At 32.0% G+C, this 23,904-nt stretch overlaps 1 protein-coding gene across 2 annotated transcripts in view; it reads left to right on the top strand.

Annotated features, from left to right (window-relative positions):
* The first annotated feature begins 1,965 nt into the window (after positions 1-1,965).
* Positions 1,966-23,904, top strand: part of LOC123564768 (uncharacterized) — a 66,584-nt gene continuing 44,645 nt past the window's right edge. Inside the window, exons 1-2 of one of the 2 annotated variants that reach the window (XM_045358576.2) lie at positions 1,966-2,109; positions 2,282-2,426. In XM_045358576.2, coding sequence (XP_045214511.1) covers positions 2,360-2,426 — 67 coding nt within the window. In that variant the 5' untranslated portion in view covers positions 1,966-2,109; positions 2,282-2,359. Of the gene's footprint in view, positions 2,427-23,904 lie in introns of both variants that reach the window. The other variant, XM_045358575.2, reaches the window with a different exon arrangement.

Genomic DNA, 23,904 nt, shown 5'->3' with positions numbered 1-23,904 from the left:
TAACCATTTAAAGGCTAAATGATAATGATTGAACATGAGAAGTGCACTTGCAAATGGGAACGTTTTCCGATGTAGTAGTCAATTACTAGTATAAAAATGAGCGGCCTGTCTCAGTCAACAATTTTGCGACTTTTATTAGCTGAATAACTTTAAGTATATTTTGCTATTTTATAGAAAAACGCACCCAGATTGCTTCTTGTATTATTAAACCATTTCTTGATATGCACCAGTGAGAGACATGGCGATAAAATTATTCAACTTTAATTCGATAGATCTAACCCTTTATGTAACACACAACAATTTTATTAAAAGATGGCATTAAAGGTGATCAACATTTTTCGACATGTCAATATCTTTGGTGAAGCCCTATAAGGTAACATAGATTTCTTTCAATTTTAATATAATACTGGATTTTGCCTTTACATTTGATAGGATATTGTACAGTAGAATCCCGCTATTACGACCATCAACGGTTCTTAGGCAAACTGGTCTTAATAGCGGGGTGGTCTTATTAGTGGATGGAGAAAAATTTCCATCATAATATTTCAATGTGCATGTAAGAATGAAACCAGCAAGGCTTTCTTGTGGTTTATTTCTAATTTACTCATTTCTTTGTTTAGATGCCTTGACATTTAACCACTGGATCTAACACCCTCGTGGTTAAATTCCTGCGCATCTAACCTCTGAACCGTGATAAATCAGGTGAAAAACCATTCGAAGGCCTTGATATTTTGATAAATAACAAATATCATAACTTTCACAACCAGACCAGAACTACACATCTGTTTACAAATTTTATGATCATAAATTTAAATAACAAAAGCACTTGTAAAATTTATAGGCAATTAAGGCAGATGGAGAGGCGTCTGCCTATAACGTTGACAGAGTTTGTAGCAGAAAAGAAAATAGATGCTTATCCAGCTACAGAACTGGACAATTTGTTTAACCTAGTTTGTAACACATATAGGTTGTTTCTTATAATTCGAAATTCGGTGATCTCCTTTCGAAGTTATGTCATCATAAGCATTACCAGTTGGCTTTAAAGGTGATTAATCAGATTTTGATCAGCTAACGGATGTTTGAAACTTAACTTTAAGAAATGAATATTTACACTTGCTCTTAACATATGTTGGATTTTTTTTCAGATAGCGTTATTTTAGCGAAAGTATATTTGTGCCTATGGAATGATATGAATATTAGAACTATTGTATTATTTTTTCAAAGATTTGTGTTGAGAAGAATATATTTTAAAGAAATTCATTAGAAATAAAAGTTTGTTAATTTTTTATTACTGTAATTACCTTTTGTTGCATAAAAGAGATAAATCGAAAATAGATGGATTCCGAAGCTACAAAGTGTTTGAAATATGCCTTTTGTTTGAAATAATTGAAATATCCAAATAGCTATTAAACGAATAAGGAAACTTGAAATTATATTGAAATCAAAAGAAATAATCTGCTTTTTAAAGACCTTTATATCCAAGGGAATTTAATTACAAAATTCCATTAAATTGATAAAACATAAATTCCAAATAGTGGTCTAACTCCACGTAATTGGTCTTTCTGTTTCAATCTTAACAAAATATGCGAAAGCTAAAAAAAAGTCAAAAGATATGCTTATTTGTGACTGGTCACCTTTAATAGATAAAAACTGTTTAAAGTAAGGTATTGATTTAACAGAACAATAATCATGAAATATTTATAAAGTGTTATTATTTGAAGTATGTAAACAGTTTTCATATTTATTTTTCAAAATCGTCACAGTGCAGCACACAATTTTCGTTTTCAAAGATCATTTTTCTAATAATTCTGATACTCTTATATTACAGACAAAACTCCCTATGTGACAAAATCTCGGTTTTCCAGGCCAATCTCGCGTGACGCATATCTCTAGATCATAATTTCCGCCGGCATGATACAGTTCTATTGATTAATCTTTGGCAGACGACAATATATTGGCTTTGAAAGAAATATATTTGAAGTGACTCGATAAGCTGCTAATTCAATTGAGTCTTGGAATATATCACTTAAAGTTTGTTGGTGATCGGTTACATGCACAGCGCTGTCATTAGCGGCGTGCTGCGAAGCGGCGTTTGTTTTTATCAAGCCGGTTAATATCTTATCAGATAACTATGTTTTGAAATATGGGAGAAAAAGTTGTTTAATTATTTACGCAGTTTTACGTTGGATTAAGGTTTTATGAAATCAAAATAAATGTCAATTACCACAAAAAAAAAACAAAAAAAAACATAAACTATAGCATCAAATTTATAACATTTCAGACTTAGAGACAAAAGAAGAACTGGCATGGAGATAAGAAGAATTTGATAAGGCGATTTTTACAGACACTGTCAGTTACTATGAGTTGGAGACTTGGAAAGCGCGGGAAAATATTCACTCAGTTATTTACAGCGGTACATTGGCAAGGTAAGTATAGTCACAACAGAACTGCGACTTCTTATAACTATGTATTTCTATTAAGAAATTTGACAACTTCAACTGGGATTCACATTTTTTGTCCCACAGGAAAATTTTTTCAAAGTATACATTTAATCCCGTTGTCTGAAAATATTATTAATGTAATATTTATTAATATAGTGTCAAGTATATTGGCCTATCAAAGGATATAAAACAATAACAAAATGCATGCAATCTATTGTTTAAATGTAGATTAAATTTTCACATAATATACAAATTTCGTACATAGTTATTCTACGGCATAAGCACATGTGTATTACTATTTGGTGTATTAGTTATTACTAAACTTACGCAACCATATCTATTTAGAATAGAATGCATTATATAATTCTTGTCTAATGCTTAACTTAGAAGTAGATCACGCTGTATAAAAAGCTTCAATCATGTCAACTCCTGGCACGGTAAACTGTAAACTCTTTTCCGGTTAAATCCTAATTCTAGTAAGCTTGGCAATAAAGATGAATATATAGCTTTGATAACAGATGATTTACATTTTGCATTGCTTCAAACTCACGCCGACACCATGATTACACTTTTCATAGAAACCTATTTCTCTTTTAGCTTTGTCTGGACAGCATTAATCTTCCGTACTTATTTCTCCCAAGAAAACGTCGTAGAAACGATATTGCCCAAGGAAAACAATTTAACATGTTTTCGAGGGACACTTCATTAACACTCTTTACTTTAATTTGTCTGCAAGCTTTCCATTAAAGACTGTCTGTGTCATGTCTGCGTCCTGAACATAGCCAAGGTTATAAAACATCTAGAAATAAGTCGACAAAGAAAAAGCTCCAGCGGTGCCGGAAGAATACCACTGAGAAAATGAGGTTTTCATCAAATATTCCAAAGTATTTTTTTCTCTTCGGAAGTTTTCAAAAGAATATTTATCCATGTTATCAAAATAGGGAATATTTCCCCGTTTTAAGAAAACATGATACACTTTACACAAATAACCGGCTAAAGATTTTTAAAGTTAATATGCAAACGTAACGAATGACACCATTTAGGAATGCTTGTATCAAAGCACAACTATGATTTGGCTTTCATAGCCATCTAGGTAAAATATGATGATGTACAGAAAAAGTAGAAAAATGGGAAAACACTCTGAAAATTATGGCCTGATACATTTCAAATAATTGTATTTCAAGAACGCAACCTTATACAGTGATTTGCCCGGTGAAGTGATTTGTCAGACGAGCATGAAAGTGTTAAGTGACATGAAATCATAACACAATTTCTAATTATTAATTTTGTTTAATGTTTTGAGGAAAGTTTAAACAAACAGCATGTAGTACTTATCTTAAATTGTATTATATATACAGGATAGATGTGCAAATATCTTTTTTAAATCTTTCACGAGGCTATAAAGAGATACGTAACACACAACAAAGCACAAAACAATGACAAATCATTATTATTTATAAATTAACTTTGATACACTTAATAAAGAACATAAAATGGAAGTTTATGCATAAGATAAATACAAACATGTAGCAATTTCAGTGAAAAACAATTTTGAATATCGACAATATCGATACAGATTTAAAGTTCATGACATAATTTTTCGATTTATACGAATGCTTACGAAACTGTGCAGTTGTCGTCGACGAATGTGTAAGACTAAATACATAAAAATGCCAGTTTCAATTGTTTATGTATAGAGCTTAGATACATCGTGTTGTGACATTTTAGTCAGCTTTGTATATGAAGAATTGTGTAGAATTTACGTATGAAGTTCACTGTAATAGTAATGAATTTAAAAACCACATATTTCTATCCTTCTACCCGGCCTATACCACTACCTTCGTTCGCTTGATTCATCTGGTTGGGTGCCTATCCATAAAGTGGTCACGCAAACATTTCTTATAGTTTTAGTTTTTATTCTGAGATACTTTAGCTCGGTAGTGAAAAATGCCTATTTTGAATCTTTCTGGAACTCGTCAAGAAAATGTGACCTCAGCTAGCTCAACATGGTTGGTAGCTGACATCTAAACATTCGACCATCTTGGACCTTTTCAGTTAATTACAAAATGTTTAGTTTAAACGTATTTATTTCGAAAAAACATGGTAACTTCATTTCACGAATAGGTTCAAAAGGGAGTTAAAGAAAGAAGACATATAAAGACTTTAAAAAGGTATAAGATTAATATCACATTATTTCGTGTTACTTTATAAATACGTTATTTTACCTTACTATTCATCATAAAAATCAATAAAAAAAATACGACAAAAAACGGTACGTTCAAAAATCAGGAAAATGCCAAGATTACCTTAGTTTGTAATATAAATAACAAGAGTTGTATATTTTCCATTGAACAATTGTAGGCTGTAAAATATGAAAACTCTTTATCGAATTTTGCTAAGGGAGCTTCTTGTATGTTAACGATTTCCTCGTGAGCAGCGGCGTTCACTAATGAGAGATTAATCCTGGAAGCTTTGTTTCGTCTGTGAGATAATTGAGGCGACATTATTAGTGATAAATCTACTGCGTTTGTCATTTTACTTGCTGTGAAAGTAACACAATGTTAATATGCTGAGTGAGAGCCTCGGAGGCTTGCATCAGAACGCAAGCTTCTGTGTACAATTGTTACGGTGAAAATGGTGTTCTGTTATTATATAGAAAGTTCTCTATTTACTTCTAGCTTAATACAGTAGTTATTTAGAAGGAAACTACGTTTTATTTTTAATAGCACTTTCTCTGTGTGACCTTTTATCGGCTATAAAAACAACTATAAACTGATAAAAAAACTAACCTCTTCTGTGGAAAACTCTGCACAATACAATATATAAAGTACAAATTTTTTAGCGAAACCTCAAGTAAAATTATGTCAAGCCTGCTACTTCTCACTATGACGTGTAAAACTGCTTTTAGATAAGTGTGTATCAAAACTACGCAGTACAGATGATACTGCTGTTTTAAATTTTTGACACGCCGAGCATTTATAATTTCTTCCATTTCAGTTTAAAATCAGTTTTAAATTGGCTGAAATTACAAAATCGATGAAAGAATTTATGAAGAGTGTAATAGACTAGAATAATGAAAATTGTAACATTTTTGGAAGATGTTTGAATATGTAAATAAATATAAAATCCAAAGGGATTGATGATATCAATTGATAATACTATGCAACGTTTTGGTTTTATTTGCCTTTATCAAGCATAAATGTTCTGAGATGTGTCGTAAATATCACATTTCGACCATGGCCATTGCTTTATCAATAATAATAATAGTTTAACTTGAGGTTTTGCTAAAAGTTTTGTACTTAAATATATTGTATTGTGCAGAGTGCTCCACAGAAGATATTAGTGTTTTTATCAGTGTATAATTGTTATTTATAGCCGATAAAAGGTCACACAGAGAATATGCGATTGCTATATGTCTTGTCGACTTAAGAATAAAACGTATTATTATTATTATTATTATTATTATTGATAAAGCAATGGCCATGGTCGAAATATGATATTTACGACACATCTCAGAACATTTATATTGATAAAGGCAAATAAAGCCGAAACGTTGTATAGACTAGAGTTGCATATTTTTGAATATGGTCAATCAATGTTTGAAGTGATAATCCATGATTATGTCATACGTTTCAAGTGCACAAATTTCAAAACACTTTATATTTAAAATAATTCTTAAAACAGATTGCACAAAAAACAATGTGACGCATTTTATATGAACAAGAAAGAACAACCACACTCGGCCAGCAAACTGAAACCCTATAGCAGTGTGTACGTATGTACTTACGTCCGTCCGTCCGTCCATTGTATGTATGTATGTATGTATGTACAAAACATTCTTGGACAAAGTAAAATATAAAAACAACAAAGACAAAATGGAAAAAATAAATAGCACGGCGTGATACCCCATAGGAGCGGTCTACTAGTGTTCAGACCATCTAATGGTACACCATATCCCTCTTTTTATAAGCACCATGTTTCCAAGTTACAGGACAATGTAAATAAAGTTATCTCAGCTAGGCGAATCTGTTAAACAGGTAATGGTAACAGAGAGCATGATATGTAACACACAAAATTATATAAAAGCAAGCCTTGCGAATAATAGGGAGAGACCAGAGCCACAAAGTCTCTGATTGATCGGAACAGCAGAGAAATGTTCCCAAGATCGATATTTTGCATTTATTTTTTTTTGTCCGTGATCGAAATGATACTAAATTGCACGGATTTTGTGATTTGTAGAATACTTATCAACACAAACATGATTATAGCACAACAATTGTTTTAGTCTAGTTTCCAGTTATTGTAGATGCTGCAAATAACACTCGTAAGATGCGACTACTAAGATGATGATAATAATAATATTTTCTAAGGTTCTTCTTATATAACGCGGTTATTGCCAAATCAAATAAAAACATAATTAATCTAGAAAATGACAATTCATTTTGTAAGTATGCGATCTGGTAATGGGCAGTTATATTGCAGCATGCTGTTAATACATAATCTGAGGTTGCGTATGTCACTGGCACATTGCTGTATTATAGTTATTTCTCTTTTACCGTGAAAACAAATTGATCGTTTTGCCACGTATCTTGTTCAGTGAAAGAAATGATGGTTTCAAGATTATCTAAAAGCGAGCTGCTTATTTGGCGTTTTGGGGTAAAACGCAATGAGCTGTTAATGTTTCTTAACTATAAGAATTGTACTTTCGCACAAGTAGATTATTTTGACTATTTATAGGATGTTAAATATGTTTCTTTGTTAATTAGGGGAACTGCACAACACTTTAGACAGGGAAATCCAGTTGTTCACTCAGTGATAAAAGATGATAAATACATTTTCTAGGACAACACTCGTATATATTTCAAAAATCATTTGTGGACTCGGATCGAACTGTAGATTACTGTACACACTAATTGTTTTAACCACATTTATCACTTATATGATCTAGGTAATTTGTCTCTTGAGACGACACTGTATAATGCGATTTTCTGTTACGCCAAATGAACCACTCTTCGTACGTGATCTACTAATTGATGCATTTCCATTAATAGGGACTCTCTTGCGTGTGTTGTCATTTCATACTTGATTATGATCTCTTTTAGAATAATTAATCTTTTCACTCTTTAAACTGCTTCAACAGTTGCTACTTTATCAGAATTTGTATAAAACAAATGAATTTCACAGCAATTCCTAAATTACCGAGCTAATGGATTATCAAAACATTTTCTTATTTTGTACCATTGGCACTGTCACGTCTTGCATTAATCGCAAATTCAACATTTTTAATATTTCGTATATAATGCGCTTCCGAATTATTCTGTAAAATGCAGAATTTATTGTGTTGTCTCAAAAAGAATCACCGGGTTTTTGAATAAAGATGATATGAGGTTGAAAAAAAATAAAGACTTGAAGTGAAGAATAGCGAAATATAGATCACTTGTGTATTCTTACAAATAATTTTTAAAATTCTTTTAAATATTGGACCCTCCTTTATCTGAACGTAAACAATTATTTCCTTTCGGTAAGAAATTTCCACAGACACATACGCAGTAATTTGAAACTTCTGATTGGTAGCTATGTTTTTTTTAGATAAGACATGTTCCAATATATCTGCTTTATTACCTCTAGTTATGGTCTGACCTTTGCGACAATAAAACTGTTATATGCATGTTTAGGTGGCATTTAGCCATATTGACATTTAAGTGATAGTTAAACTGACCTTCCGCAAGTTAGTTGGATGACGTCCTCACATATCAGAATTCGACACAGCAAGCGATGTGCTAAATGCGCAGCGATGAGGGGCAAGTGTTGTCAGCGGCCATAACCACTTTGCCTTGAGCCCGCGTTAAATATTTTTATTTTCATACGTCTAGTCCATGTTGTAACTTACACCAGAAAAATACAAGTAAATAAATGCTACAGGATTTAACACAATTAACGTTAGACATGGATAGCTGTACCACATTAGGAATAATTAATCAATTTCATTGCCATAGTAACCAGGATAAAAGATTTGTAAAAATTTGTACAGTGATCATGGGAATGAAGTACAGTGTAATTTACAGAGGAAACCCTCGTTCTTTGTCATTTATTTTCATTGAATCAGAATCACAGAACACCTCTAGAAATCAAGTGAAGTAATCAAATCTATGTTAAAACTTTGTCGATTTGTCATTATAGTTCAGTACTGATATTACTGTGTCTGGCTAAGCAGAATTTGTATTCCGGGCGTATTTTGATTAAATAATTTGTAGTCAGACAGAATATTAGTTTAAATACAATTAAGAAGAACTATTTAAGATGGAATTAATATAAGCTCTGTTACTACAGAAATTTTGAAATTTGATTACATTGCCAAATTAGTGCCAGCTGTTTATGTTTACAAAAGTTTAATACTATATTTCCAACTTTACCGTGATCTGGTTTACATCGCATCATTCAAATACTCTAATGACCGGTTCAGCTTTGTTTACGAAGCAAATCTTATACATGTACTAATCTATTGATCCTTTTATTTGGTTAACATATGCTGCGATAAACCAAAAATTGATAATTTCAAATAATAGCTGTATAAATGGATATATATTATTGACTATTGCTTTTGGTACTATCCTTACATTTTTGTCGCATTTATGTGCTTACTTACGGTTTTGTTTATTGTAAACAAGTCATTAGCATAGCATTATTGTTACTTCGCCACCTTTAAATTTAAAGAGTCGGTTGTTCTTACCAGGTGCTCGCCCGCGAAGAAATGCACGGAAGGGCAGTTAGGGTCTTCCTCAAGAATCAAAGCTGGAAAGTCGCCATATGATCTATAATTGTGTCGGTGCGACGTTAAACCCAACAAAAACAAAACAATCATATATTAAAATAGTTAAAACAAAACAGATATCAAATTAATCTTAACTACAGATGTAGCTAACACTATTGATCTAATACATGACTCTTTGTTGAAATCGGATTGATAGTTTTCTTATAACAAATTATGATTTGAACTGATCTCCTACTCTAAAACATTGTGTACCTTCTTTGTTTAAAAATGACTTCTCCAATTTCAGGGCTGTCTGTTCTTTACGGTAAAACGAATGCAAAATTTGTCTTTCAAAGTTCAATAATATACCAGGTGGTGTATCAGTTCTCTGCATATGTTGTACTTTTTTTTCTTAACCTATGAATCCGTTATAAAATATATTAGCAACATGTCTAGAAATCACTTAGTTTATATACCGTCATCATATATACACTCAATGTCTCTTGAGGCGACAGATGTAATGAAAAATAAAAAAGTAATATTCGTACAGTACGATTATTTATTCACCAGAAGTTACTTAAATATATCGCTGTCAATACAGATTTAAAATGAATTTGAAATGTAATCTTTAATTTAGCTTACGTTTGTAAATCTAGTAAAGTCCTTTTAAAGGAAAATGTGTGATTATCCATTAATGGGATATTCAAAACGGTGTGCAAATGATGTATAACCTTGGCATTAATTGGTATATGTTTTACCATTTCATACTTCATTATCTCTAGTAGAGTTTTAATACCCTAAAATCATTTTTCTTTTCTGTTTTGAATTCAATTCAATCCATTCCTTTATTGTACATAAGTACAAAAATATGCATACAATATGAACATCAATATTATACAGTCACAGTTACAAGCAAGCTAGTTACAATCATTCTATATAAAAATAGGGTTTGTTTCCCTTTTTATGATAAACTATTTAAATATAGACATGTATTCTTCTATCTTCTGGAAGGCATGATATAAATACATTGAAAGTGTTTCGTATTGTTTCGACATTTCCGTTAGACATTAGCTTAAAACTTTTCTTCATTCGCATATGTACTGATGTCATTATACGGAAGACAAAATAAAATAAAGTGAAGCTCATCCTCCAGTGAACTTTCACAAATGGGACAATGCCGATATTTTCTGTCAATACCATATTGCCTACATTTTTTTCAACCATTGTGGTTTGAGTTTCGAAACATAGCAAGTTGCTTTCTATATTTCTTAACATCAACAATATATATGTATTTATCAACTGTATATGAGGTTTTCAAGTATACATAGTGATTACGTTTTATACTTTGTTCACATTTAACTTTCCAAGATTCTATATACTGGTCTTTTAATCGCTGAACATATGTCATTAAAAACTTCTCTGGATATGTAACCGTTTCTTCTTCCCAAATATACCCGAAACCGTTTTCAAAAAGATTAGTTTTTACCTCTGCAACCCAGTTACTATAACCTAATCTGTCTAAGTACAGTAACATTTCATAGCATTGTCGGATATATTAAGAATATGTTTGCATATCACATTACTTTGGTTGAATGTGACATTGATACTTTGTCATCTCTGGTAGAGTAAATAACCAAAAACTATTTCTCTTTTTTATTTTGAACCTGCTTCAGCTTTTGCCATGTATTTAGAATATGTATGCATATGTGTCTATTTCTAAAAAAGAATTATTCCAGATTATCGATTTAATGATTTATCAGAAGCATGCTCTAGATCTCCTAGACCTCAAGAAATTACTAAGTTTGGCATTCTGTGTATCGAAACGTTCTTTCATGCATATTTTCATAAACAGCGAATTCGTCAGATTTATGTGATACGTCACATATAATTTCCTTCTGAATAATGCTTTGATATGGAGAAACCGTTGTGTTTTCTCTTGAGAAAACACGATACTTTTGGACTGAGACTGATATGAGGGCAAAATAAATTACAGTCACCAGATCTGTTATCGAAACAAAGTATGCGGGGAAGATAGGTCACATGAGATTTTGTATCTATCAGAGAAATTGCTTATGAACATTGAGTGATTTTTAATCTGACATATCACCTATCTTTATGCCATTCGATCCAGTAAGAAATTTTCGTAGACACATTCGTCTTTAATGTTTCAAATCAACTTTTGACAAAATGACAAGTCGCCCGATTATGAGGCATGCCTTAAAATGTATATCGCAGTTCTAACAATTATTAGGGCCTATATCCGAATTCACATACTTAAGTAATTTACATTGATATATTACAAGTATGAGGAAAATTGCAGCTGGATATCTTCTGTTTCATTTTTTTCAGTGAATTCTTAAAGTATTCTTACAAAATAGTTTCTTTTTTTTTGGTAAATAAACGGTGCTTACAATTCACTAAATATTTGGCTCTTTTTTTGTCCCCCGCATTTTTCAAAGGAAAAATCGGGGACATAGAAATGGACTGTGTTCGTCTGTCCTTCCGTCTGTCACGCCATTTTAATTTTAAATTAACTTCGCACAAATATTCACCATAATAAGACGACATGTCATAAGCAGGATGCAGACCCTTAGCTCCAAGGTCTAGGTAACACTTCACATGAGAGTTCACATGTTAAGAGAATCAGTTTCATGTCCGGTCAATAACTCTATCGTTCAGCAGAGGATTTCAAATTAACATGAAACAAATGCTTTCCATAATAAGACGACATTTCACGTGCAAAATCCCTGTCTCAAATGAAAAGGTCACACTTAGAGGTCGAAGATAATAGGTCATTTATTTGGTCTGGTCAATAACAATACTTTGCACGGACGGACATTCAAGTACCTTGACACAAATAGGTACCGTAACAAATTAATATGTTGCATGTAAGACTCAGACCTCTAGCTTAATGTCACACTTAGAGATAAAAATTTTTTTTTGGTATTTTTTGTCTGGTTTGTAATGTTTTAATGCATGGGTGTATATTTAAATTACTTGGCATTAATATTTACCATTACAGTACAATGTGTCGAGAGCAGAGGTCAATGTCACAGGCACCCAGGTTAACTTTCTATTTTGTTGGTACTTGAAATGACTTCCTTTTTATATGTGATAAAGTACAATACATGCGTTTTCATCAGTTTTTTTAACTAATTTAAAAATATAATTAAAGTAAGAAGACTGGAATTGACAGGTATAAAAAAAGCTATAATTAATTGTAGATTTCCAGAATGCAAACCCAGGCACAAGTTATCACTTTATATTTAATACAGATAAATAAGCATGGGAAAGATTCCAGTACATTAGGTTGATATGCAGTTCAGCTCTGAATTGACCAACACTAATATAAACTTTCACTAATGTGTAATCAAAAAACAATTTCCATATTTTCCATATAAAGGTCACGCATTAATTCGCCAACAAATTACCTCCTTTTAATATGATTATCATTTCATTATACTTTTATTTCTATTTTTTATTACTAAATAAAAAAAATAGTTACATAAAATCTAAAAATAACCCCAGATATTAACATTTGAAAGCATTCACCAATTAAAGATTTCCAGACATTACCAAACTTCATACCTCTTCATGAATAATAGAGTTTCAAGAGTTTATTTTATAAACAACCAGAAGGTCATAAGACCCATGAGGCAACATTTACATGATAATAATATGGCGTACAATTGCACATGAAGTGTTCAATATAATACAAAGTTGTAATAATATTTCCAAAATACGAAATAGCAATGGCTAATGAAGACAATAGCAGAAAGTTATATCAAAGCTAGCACTGTCATTAATAAAAATCAGCTCAACAGAAAACGTATAGTTTCCCTTAAACCATATTATAAATTGCACTTGTCATTACTAATAAAATCATACGTTTACATATATATATATATACCATGCATAGTTATTCTTGCAAATTTTTTTATAGAACATGACCATACTAAATATCACAAATCAATAGCGAATCAAGTGATACAATTATTATACAAAGGGAGGTAATGAGCAGACTGAGACTTGAAATTCTGTTCCCCTGTACAACAAAATATTTACTTTCATTGCCGGTATGATACACTTACATGGATATATTATAGCATTTTTATACATCTATCTAATTACACAACCGATTTAATTTTGAAATGGTTTTATACAACAACAAAGAAACTTTAGCATTATAAATGTCATTCCCATTAATAAATAGCGATGAAATTGTGCATCCACTGTTGTCTTCCTTGGATAGCTCAAGGTTGAATAATATGATATATAGTTATAATTTACAAATATTTTAATTTATTATTAAATCTATATTTAGAGTTCTTTCCATTGGTCTAGATGCAGTCACATGATCAATGAAAAAAATTCGTATTGACTCAAAGGCAGAGCCAAAAACACATATTGACCTCCAGCTGTGACGTCATCACGGTTTGACGTCAAACCAATGCGACATCGTACACAATTTACCGCGAAAAATGACAAAAGGCTGCAGATATTTGTATTTAATGTTAATACGTATGAGTAGGCTGGGTTTAATAATAAAACAATTGTTGCCTTTTAAGTTCGGTCGATATGTGGATTTATCGACCTCACCAAAAGGCAATAATTGTATAATGTTGCACCTCTTGCTTTGAAGAAGATATTGTATGGCCTGCACTATTTTTTTGTGAAAAGTGTCCCTAGGTCAGTTGAAGATGGTAACTCTGTTACAATTTCTTGTTTATTTGATTTACAAACAAATAAAAGAAATACGCATATGTATTATATTATATATGTATACTCTTATCTTAATTTCGGAACATTTAAAACTACTAGCCCACATTTTCAACATGTTGATTTCCACCAAGTGGCATATAATGTATGTATGATACTGAAAAATGATAAAGTGTGTGAAAATTAAAGTTAAATTTGGTACAAATGCAAGAATAATGTAAATTTTCTGCATTATTTCAAAGCGTTGCAACGGTTTACTACCTTCTGCACAATATGTTTGGTTATTTTAAACAAACTCTTGCAAAAATCTTATGTCAATACGTTTATACCACTAAAACATCACATTTTCTAAGAATTCACTTTTTATTGATTTTTGAGAGAAATTATTTGTCTCTTAAAATGTGTGTTGTTAGTCCCTTTAAATAATTAAAAAAAAATCTGGAGGCGTTTTCCTTCCTTTAATTAAGCCAATGGAATCTATATAGGTGATTCCGTGACATAGAGAAATATTGTTTAGAATGGGGCAAGCCTGGTCAATTTATGTTATTCTGTATTTTAATTATGTTGCCCAATCTGTTTGCATAATGGGTAGAGCCCAATACTTCAAACTAGAATGTACTTTATCTATGCTTGATGTCAAGATCCCTTGACGACTGACTGAAGATGACTTATATGGCCATCATCCCTCACCTCTTATATATGCTTTTAAGTTGCAGAGCATTTGTTACTTGAATAAAACACTGTTGAAAAACAGGCGTTAAACAGAAGATAAAGAATCTAACAAAACTTACATTACAACCTTTGTTTGACAGTTTATTCCTCTGCTTGTTTTGGTTTAAACTACTTTTTTCAACATTTCTTTAGTTATTTAACGGTGGTCAATTAGCGAAACAAGTATTGTGAATAAGCAGTACTAGCTTGTTCTCTGCAAGTAAGTATCACCTTGTCCGCATGACTTTGTCCGAACCGTTTTTAATTACAATTTTACTAACTATCTTTGAGGCATGCAATAGCTGATATTCAAACCGATAACTTTTTATGTAGCACTCTACAAAGTATCTACTGATATTTTATTCAATTCCAATTTAATACCCATGCTGCGGAAATTGTGGCACATCAATTATGAGTCTCTCAAGTAATTGTGACTTTTACTAAGTCATTCGACCTCGATATTTTGCCCAACGTTTTCGTTATAATGGTGCTATATTGCTGGATTGTTGGCATTTGCTGAATTTTACGCCCATCACACCAATTTAATACACACCAAGGTTTCAATCTAATTTCTCCTATATAATATCCAGTTAATGTGTCTCACAGGAAAAATCCGTGCTGTTCGGATTTTATTGCTGAATTCCAAATAAAACTCGTAACATGCGACTATCTAACATTTACAAACAATTTGCACAGCTACCAAAGTTCGTAAATACAATAGTAATTGCCAATAAGGACACAAATAAATTAAAAAATACAAATTTAGTTTATGCAATCGATCTTGTGCAAGAGTTTATTTAGTACATGATGTCTGAACCAGCAGTTTTATTGTCTTTTTTGTGAGCTTTTGTTGTCGCCTTTTCGTCGGCGACGTAGTCGTCGTCATCGTCGGTGTCTCTTTTCTAAGGCTTTCATATTTTAAGTGGAAGCGCTGAAAATAGTTTAGCGCGCTGTCATTATACATTATATTTATTTTTCAATTGGTAAATATATACGTCGTTTATCTTTTAACTTAATTAAGTCCTTGATGTCTCTAATATTACATTTTAGACATTTTAACATTATGGTAAAACAAATACTGCAAACGTTTGCTTATTTTGTCTACTAAAGTCATCAATACATACATCAAGTTTTATAGTTATTTCTCTTTAACTTACAAAGTCCAATGTATTTGTAACATATCTGGTTCAACGAGTTATAAGTTTAACTTTTTGTTTGCAAATTATTCAGCGATATGACATGAAAATTACATTTTCACAGGGCGAAATTGCTTTTTGAACATATATGTACCGGTAACCATGTCGTTACTGCATACTATACTCATTAGTCTTCACTGAATTCGATTTTTAATGACTTATAAGAGGTAATAATACATGTACTGAACAATTCCATTTCTAATTTGTAGACCTATCGACGCTCAAGTTGTGTCTCGTTAAACCTACGATTTTTTATCCATTTTATCTAGGTTATGGTTCCCCAGCTCGTATTTTCAGCAGATAACAGAAATACGATACGACTTTGCAATAGATGATTTTACATCCGTTGTCAATACAGATATAATCCTTGTAATAGTTTATAGATATAACATCTAGTAAAAGCCTATCATATGTAACACGTAATTCTATAATGGGAAATTTAACAAATTATACAAATTATGTCTGTCATATATTCATGTCGATTTCCATTCGTTATAAAAAAATCTCAGAAATAATGAAAATAAAAAACAACAACTAAATTTCAACTTCGTAATGTGGATTTTCTTTGTTTTGAGAATCAATATCTTAAGTTAAGAAATAATAAATCTGTTCCTATATTTTATCAGTTAATAAAATATGGGCAGGAGTTTGGATGCGTAATAATCAAATCACGAGTGCGTAGCACGAGTGATTTAATTATTCGCATCCAAACGATTGCCCATGTTTTATTAATTGATAAAATTATTGGAACATATTTATTATTTCGATTCTAACAACGCAAATAATTCGAGTTACGAGCTTAACTTTTATATGACGTAACATCATTAAGACGTCATACTTTATGTCATACATTTATGACGTCACCGCTGAACCATAATTGAGCTAATTGAATTCGCTCGTAGAGATCAAAACGTGTTTTACGGTCCTAACATAAGTCAGTATAACTTTTTATCATATTTATGTCTTTGAAATGCTGTTTTCAACCGTTTGGCCCTCAAATAATTCGTATGTAATGGAACTGAAGTTGATTCTCTTATGTCACAATCATAGGGGAGTGAAATGTAACTGCCATCCATATTTTATCGTAGATTCATGTATAGGCGATTTCGGTATATGTTTATATAGCAATTGCTGCGGATCGTGTTAGAATAAATTATAATAAATGTCAATTATGTTATGAATGAACATTACAGTATATTGATATATTAACAAGTTGTTATCTCGCACCATTCAAGAGAAAATTATTTAATTAAAAGAAGAGTGATAACACACAGAGCATTAGCTAGTCTATTTAATGTAGCTATTAACTATTTATTTATGTATTGAATTCTATTACTCAGGAATTTTTAAAAAACGTATTTTATCTTTTGTATGTTCACTACTGGTTTATCGCGTAATACATCAGTTGTTATAAATGAGACAATGAGATTTATCTATTCAAATGGAAACTATCAAGGTAATCAATATTTTGTGAAAAAAAGATTTTATTTCGTTTGTGTAATAACCGTATATAGACAATATCTGCCCTGCCTTTTGATATGCATTCCATGTGGTTGTAAACGAAATTATCTTAAGAGAAAATGCTTGCGTTGCAAATCTGTAATCTAAATTGTTAAAAACATAAAAACAAATCTATAAGAAGATCCTTTGGAAGCATATAACGAAACCAAGCGATAGAAAAACTGGTTTGGTTTGTTTGAATCTGTTCACGAGAGGTAATGAAATGTGCAACATCCCTTAAGCCCCACTAGCACCAGTTTACATGATAATCACTATCTTCCGATTAATAGATGATATTTTGTAATACGTTATAACTATCTTAATGAACTTCACTTTTGGCGAAATAACTAGATCTGCCATTATAGTATTGTACAATACAGCAGTTGGTGAACGGGTTAATGTACTGTGAGGTCATGAGTTCGATTTGGTAGATATGTTTTGGATAATTTAAATAATTAGTAGAGACTGTAACTCATTCGTCCAACAACTTTGGTTCAGTTTGGAAACTTTCTGTTCCTTATGAATAAAATGTTCATAGAGGTGCAGAACCTACCGTCTGTCCCGTTTCAAACAAAGACGCAAAGCGTAATTCACAGACTTTAGAACACTTTTCCTGCTAAATACCTGTTTCATTGTACAACACTTCTCAAATTTACCAGATTATTTCTTCATATGAATGTGCAGAACAGTATTTTATCATATTGATACATTTGTCTTGTTTTTGATTTATATCTGTGTCTTGTTTGGTACGTACATGCATCTTTAGTTTGATATTCGTATACTCGTTTTTTTTTTATTTAAACAGCATTTACTTTTCTTAATTCGCAGTCATTTGTATTTTCGGAATGTTGAATGAAAGCAATTTTGATTTTTGTAATCATGAAAAAACAACAACTAAGAATAATGATGATAATAATAATAATAATAATGCTCATGACGATAATATTGATAATAACAATAATAATAGGTACTGAACAATGCCATTTATCAATCTGTAGACCAGTCAATACTCGTGTATTTTAACCTTTAAACTGTTGGATATAGTACACACAAATGGATTTCAACAAAATTGATCAGATTCCTGATCAGGTAATATGTCCCTGAGGGGTATTATTCTACATATTGCAGCTTTTAATGACAGATAGAATAAATAGCATTCGTATAATACGAGTGTTTCACACGCCAGTATTTACAAAAATGATTCAAATCGCTAGTTTAGCAATTTTGTGTAAATCAGGTTAAATCCTATTAAAAGGAACTATGTAATTTACTAAATGGGAAAATTAAATCAAGTATTCAAATGATTTCTACTTTGTTATTAATCTCATTTAACAATACTGTTTTGAAAATGTATTTTATACTTGAACATGACATCTTCTCGAGTTTTGTCTGAAACTATACATTTTACACTAATAGCACTGAAGACGGTGAATAACGCTTTGTAAATCTTTAACAGGTTTTATCTGTTTATTATACTGAGAAAATATATTAACCTTTACACTTTGGAAAGATCTTTAAAGCGACACAATCACACTTTATAGACGATTTAATTTTCCCCTCAAAAATCTAGTGGTACAAACTTACTGATATATGAATTTTGCAGCATATCCTAATTAATTACCAAAATATTGTGCAAAAAGAGAGTAAACCGTTGTAACGCTTTTGAAATAATGGAGAAAATCATCATTCTTTTTGCTTTTTTTACTAATATCTAACACTAATTTTCTCTCACTATATCATTTTTAGAAGCATATGTGCATTCTATGCCAAACTTGTGGGTTAGATACTTTCTCTCTAGCCTGCTGGTAGGTTAAATAATTTCTCCTTACCAGATAGTGATATAGAATTATTTTCCTTAGCCCGCTAGCGCCTTAAATACTTTATCCCTAGAGCAGATTTAACGGTGTACACACTGTAACTCATAAATGTTAAAAGTGCAACCTGAACCATTTGTTCATACATTTGCACACTATGTACCCGGATAATCTTAACTCTGTTCAGCGACCCTAACTCAGTGCCAACATGGCGGTTGTAAAGCCGATACAGCTTTGTTTTCTGTGTAATTTCGTTGTATAAAGGAATGTTTCGTTTGCTATATCTGTCTCCATTGATCAAGTGTATATTTATTTCAAAATGTATCATGTTAAATATATCAACCCTTGTGTTTTCAGGTGGAATTGACGAACAAGGCAAACTTTTCAATGAAAAAGTTTACAAAAAAATCTTAAAAAATACTTAAAAGGTTTTGATGCCTCTACTATTTTGTTGTTTGAAAGCAAAAATATACTGCTTTATAGGCCCGTTTACACTATGTTGTTAACCCACAGCATGTTTACACAATACATGTTCAAAAGTACTGACAGCGAGAAAAGGGATAAAAACCTAACTTCGAGTTGATAAAAACCGAACTCAGTTTACATGAGGAATGGATAAAAACCTAATTTACATGAAATCGCGGGAAAGATAAACACCTAACTGACTAGTATTCTATAGAAATGAATGAGTTGACATGTATGGTCTGATTATTGTAAACATTACTTTACTTTATCAGTGGTATCGTCTTCAAACTTTGTCATTAATTTTACAAGATGTTATACATGCCCACTACAGTTAAATAATTTTTCATAATTTTAATATTATGCAAATAGTAATATTTGCAAAAATCTGGATAAACCCTTGGAAATAATTCAATATAAAAGTCAAAATTATTACATAATTATATAAGAAATTATTTTATACCACCGATGTTCGAAGCTCTGTAACCAACAACCTTCTCTCCCTCCATCTCTCTCTCTCTCACGCACTGTTTTAGAAGAATTGCGTTTGTTTCAAGTCTTGTATATCTTATAGTGTAAGAAATTTTATAGAGGTGCTAATGGAATATTTTGATATCAGACGGTAAGTAGGGAAGAAAAGTGTGTGTGTGTGGCGGGGGGGGATCTGGACTGACAGGGCAGGGTTGTGGAAATCCACACATTTTTCACTTGTCCACGGACACTTAAAAATCACTTGTCCATAGTCAGACTTCAAATTTCACTCGCTCGGATTTGTAATATTAAACCTTCATGAAACTGCAAATAGACTGGAGGGTTCTTTATTTAGGACAATGAATAGAAAAGCATATCACAGTTACTGTGGTAAAAAATAAGCTGTTAAAATATTTGCTTTTTAAAGTTTATAAAAGTCTGAAATCGCGTAAGCAGGTTTCGGGATCTTTTGATGCCATGCCCAAAACACTGTCCACGCAATGGCACAAAGCCAGATGAATTCAGAGAAAGACTCTTAAAACATCCGACTTGGTTTTAGTTTCCGACTTTTTAGTCATACTTGCGATCTCTGTGTGCCTTTTTATTTTCATTTGGCTGAGTACTGGCTCCCATATTTCCTTTGACAGTGACTTATTGTCTCAGCAGTTGGAATTCTACTAACAAACTAGTCGAAATACTGTTTTAAGTTGTTTACGTTTCTGACTTTTTATCATAGTCACCGAGTTACAGTGTGCGCAAGACCTAGCCAAAGAACCAATCAGATCATGGAAAGTATGCTTAAAGACACAGATGCATGTTTCTTTTTCTAAAACTGCAGCAATCGAGAGACTCTCAGCAACTACATCACGGATTTCATACATTAAATTATCTTTATCACCTTCATACACTTGAAGCAACACACACTCTAAATTATATTTTTTTCTCATTTTATACCTGAAAACTTTTGCTTGTCCGCGGACACACAGAAAGAAAAATGCACATGTCTGCCAGCAAAAAATCACGAGTTGGACAAGTTGGATATTTGAATCCCACATCCCTGCAGGGGTGGATGGGTCAAAGAATTTCGAGCATCTATAATTCAAACATAAAGCACAGACGAACAGCTATGTTTTCGTTTGGTTAGGTGTTTATCCATTCTAAGTTCGCATTTATCCAGCACTGTTTCCTATACCAGTTAGGAATTATCCGCAAATCTAAACCCAACTCATAATCAATACAGTTTTTAAGCTATAAAAATGAATTTCAAACTTTGATAATGTTAAACATTGTCTTAGAGATGTTTATTGAACTAATACAGTTGATAAGTAAGGTCTTGTTGCAATTTCTGGTACTTTAAAACAGCTAGAAACATAAAACATGTTCATTTTGAAGACTTCTTTGAGTACATTTCAGTGGATTCCAGCCACATAATGTGACTTGTCAATTGAAATATTTAGTACAGAAAGCATGTTATCAATACAGGATATTATGGCTATCAAAAGTTTCACGCTAACATTGCATACTAACACAAAAGCATGAAAAAAAGACAGGGAAATTTACTACATACATCGTCTTTCTGTCAGCCATGTTGGCACTGAGTTAGGGTCGCGGAACCGAGTTAGGATTATCCGGGAACATAGTGTGTTTGCTTTCTTGTATAGTAGGGGCCTCCGTGGCCGAGTGGTTAAGGTCGCTGACTTCAAATCACTTGCCCCTCATCGATGTGGGTTCGAGCCTCACTCGGGCGTTGAATTCTTCATGTGAGGAAGCTACCCCAGCTGGCTTACGGAAGGTCGGTGGTTCTACCCAGGTGCCCCGCTCGTGATGAAATAATGCACGGAGGGGCACCTGGGGTTTTCCTCCACCATTAAAGCTGGAAAGTCGCCATATGACCTATCACGTGTCGGTGCGACGTTAATTCCAACAAAATAAAATAAAATAAATTCTTGTATAGTTATTTTGCTCTGTCAAACAAATAAAATGTTCACTGAAGTGTACTCTGTTGAAAGATAGTCAGAGATTCAACAAATAAAACATATAAAATCTGTATAGTACCTGAAACAATGAAATGTTCACAGAAGGTACCTGTAAGATAGTCATGATCAAACATAAAAAGTAAACCGACATATTTCAAGAGTCATTGATACTGAGAACGAGATCGTAAAATGTTCACAGAAGAGTACCCTGTTAAAAGATAGTCAGTGATTCAAATCAATAAAAACTAAACCGACCTTTTTTCAAGACGTCATTGATAACTGTACGCGGTAAAATGTTCACAGAAGAGTACCATGTTAAAAGATGTGTCAAAGATTCTAATCGATAAAATCTAAACCGATATTATTTCAAGAATGTACATGAAAATGAAAGTCATAAAATTTTCACTGTAGTTTACTATGTTAAAAGATAGTCAAATGTTCAAAATAGATAAAAGCTATGAAAACTAAACTCATATTACTTCAAGAAGTGATTAGAAATTGTACATGATATATATCAAAACCCTGTAATACACAGAAATTTGGAATAAAAGAAATCCATTTATGGTATACGGTTTGAACAATTTCTATATTGGACGAAATGTAAAAGAAAATTGTATGGGGAAGTATGATCACCCAGGTAACACATAATAAAATGGAAGCTAATCCGTCACGGAATGTTCTGATCCAACAGCCGGGTCATAATATTATGGTAACCTTTCAGATACAGAAATCATAATAAACATTGGATTCTATAGATAGTTATGTAGATATTTTATCAAATTTCGGTAGAAGATTGCATTTTCACAGGCTAACACAAGTACACAACATCTAAGGCAGAATGATATTATTGCAGCTGTCAATATTGTTAGATGCTAATTTGTCCCAGGAAGTACAAATATATTTTGGAGTCGCAATCTAATCATGCATGTAAACGCTGATGGTCGGTCGCATTGCATATACCGTATCAAAACTGTATGGTTTTAAAATAAAGCTATGTGACGAATAAAATCCTTTCCTTTACTTTGAGGTTATATAAAAGGGGTTCGCAAACTGGAGTCCTTTACCCGGCAGGTCAGGTGCTGAAGTACAACAATCTCCTGATAATTGTTTTTCTTGTCTGATATATAGCTTGTTGTCAGTAATTGGTCTTTCTTAATTGGCTATGACACAATGTTTTTGATTTGCTGATTTCATATTGACTTGAGGACTGTTGGAAAATATATCAGTCCAAGGTCAAACAATGAAGCAAATATGAAATCTATGAAGTAATGTCTGTTTTACTATTTAACTTTATGGGTTTTTTCCCAAAAGTTTTATAGTCTTTAAAAATGATTCAACAATGAACACATTTCCTAAATCTTCCATCAAAAATACTTTCAAATATTTCAATAAAATTGCTAGAATCCAGTTTTTCAAAAGAACGCCAATTAACATTTTCGTATTTCGTTAATTAAGTATTCTATGATGGACATAAGTTACCGTCGGGTATTGCGCACTAATTCATTTATCTTCAAATAATATATGTGTTTTTAAAAAGTATAATTTCTGCCTAGAATAAGATATTTGTCTGAACCAGTCAGAAGTTGTATCGTTTTCGACAGAGATGATTAACCTAACTTAAAGGATGTTTTTATGTTTTGAAAATTCTTTATTGGCTGACATCGAGGTAAAATATTGCTGACTTTATCCTTGTGTAACTTCGCATGTATATTGTTTACTCGAGATGTTATTTTGTTAATGAATCAAACAGAGTCATGTAAACAATCAAGTATCTTAAATATTTCCGGGAGCTACGTCAGCTTGAAAAAAATCAAGCATCTTTGTGTGTGTTCTCATACTCTACCATTTAAACATAGATTTTTG

Source organism: Mercenaria mercenaria, chromosome 2, assembly GCF_021730395.1.
Source record: "Mercenaria mercenaria strain notata chromosome 2, MADL_Memer_1, whole genome shotgun sequence".
In the NCBI taxonomy this organism is placed as follows: domain Eukaryota; kingdom Metazoa; phylum Mollusca; class Bivalvia; order Venerida; family Veneridae; genus Mercenaria; species Mercenaria mercenaria.
Note: the sequence above shows the minus strand (reverse complement) of the source record. Positions and strands in the feature narration are given on the sequence as shown.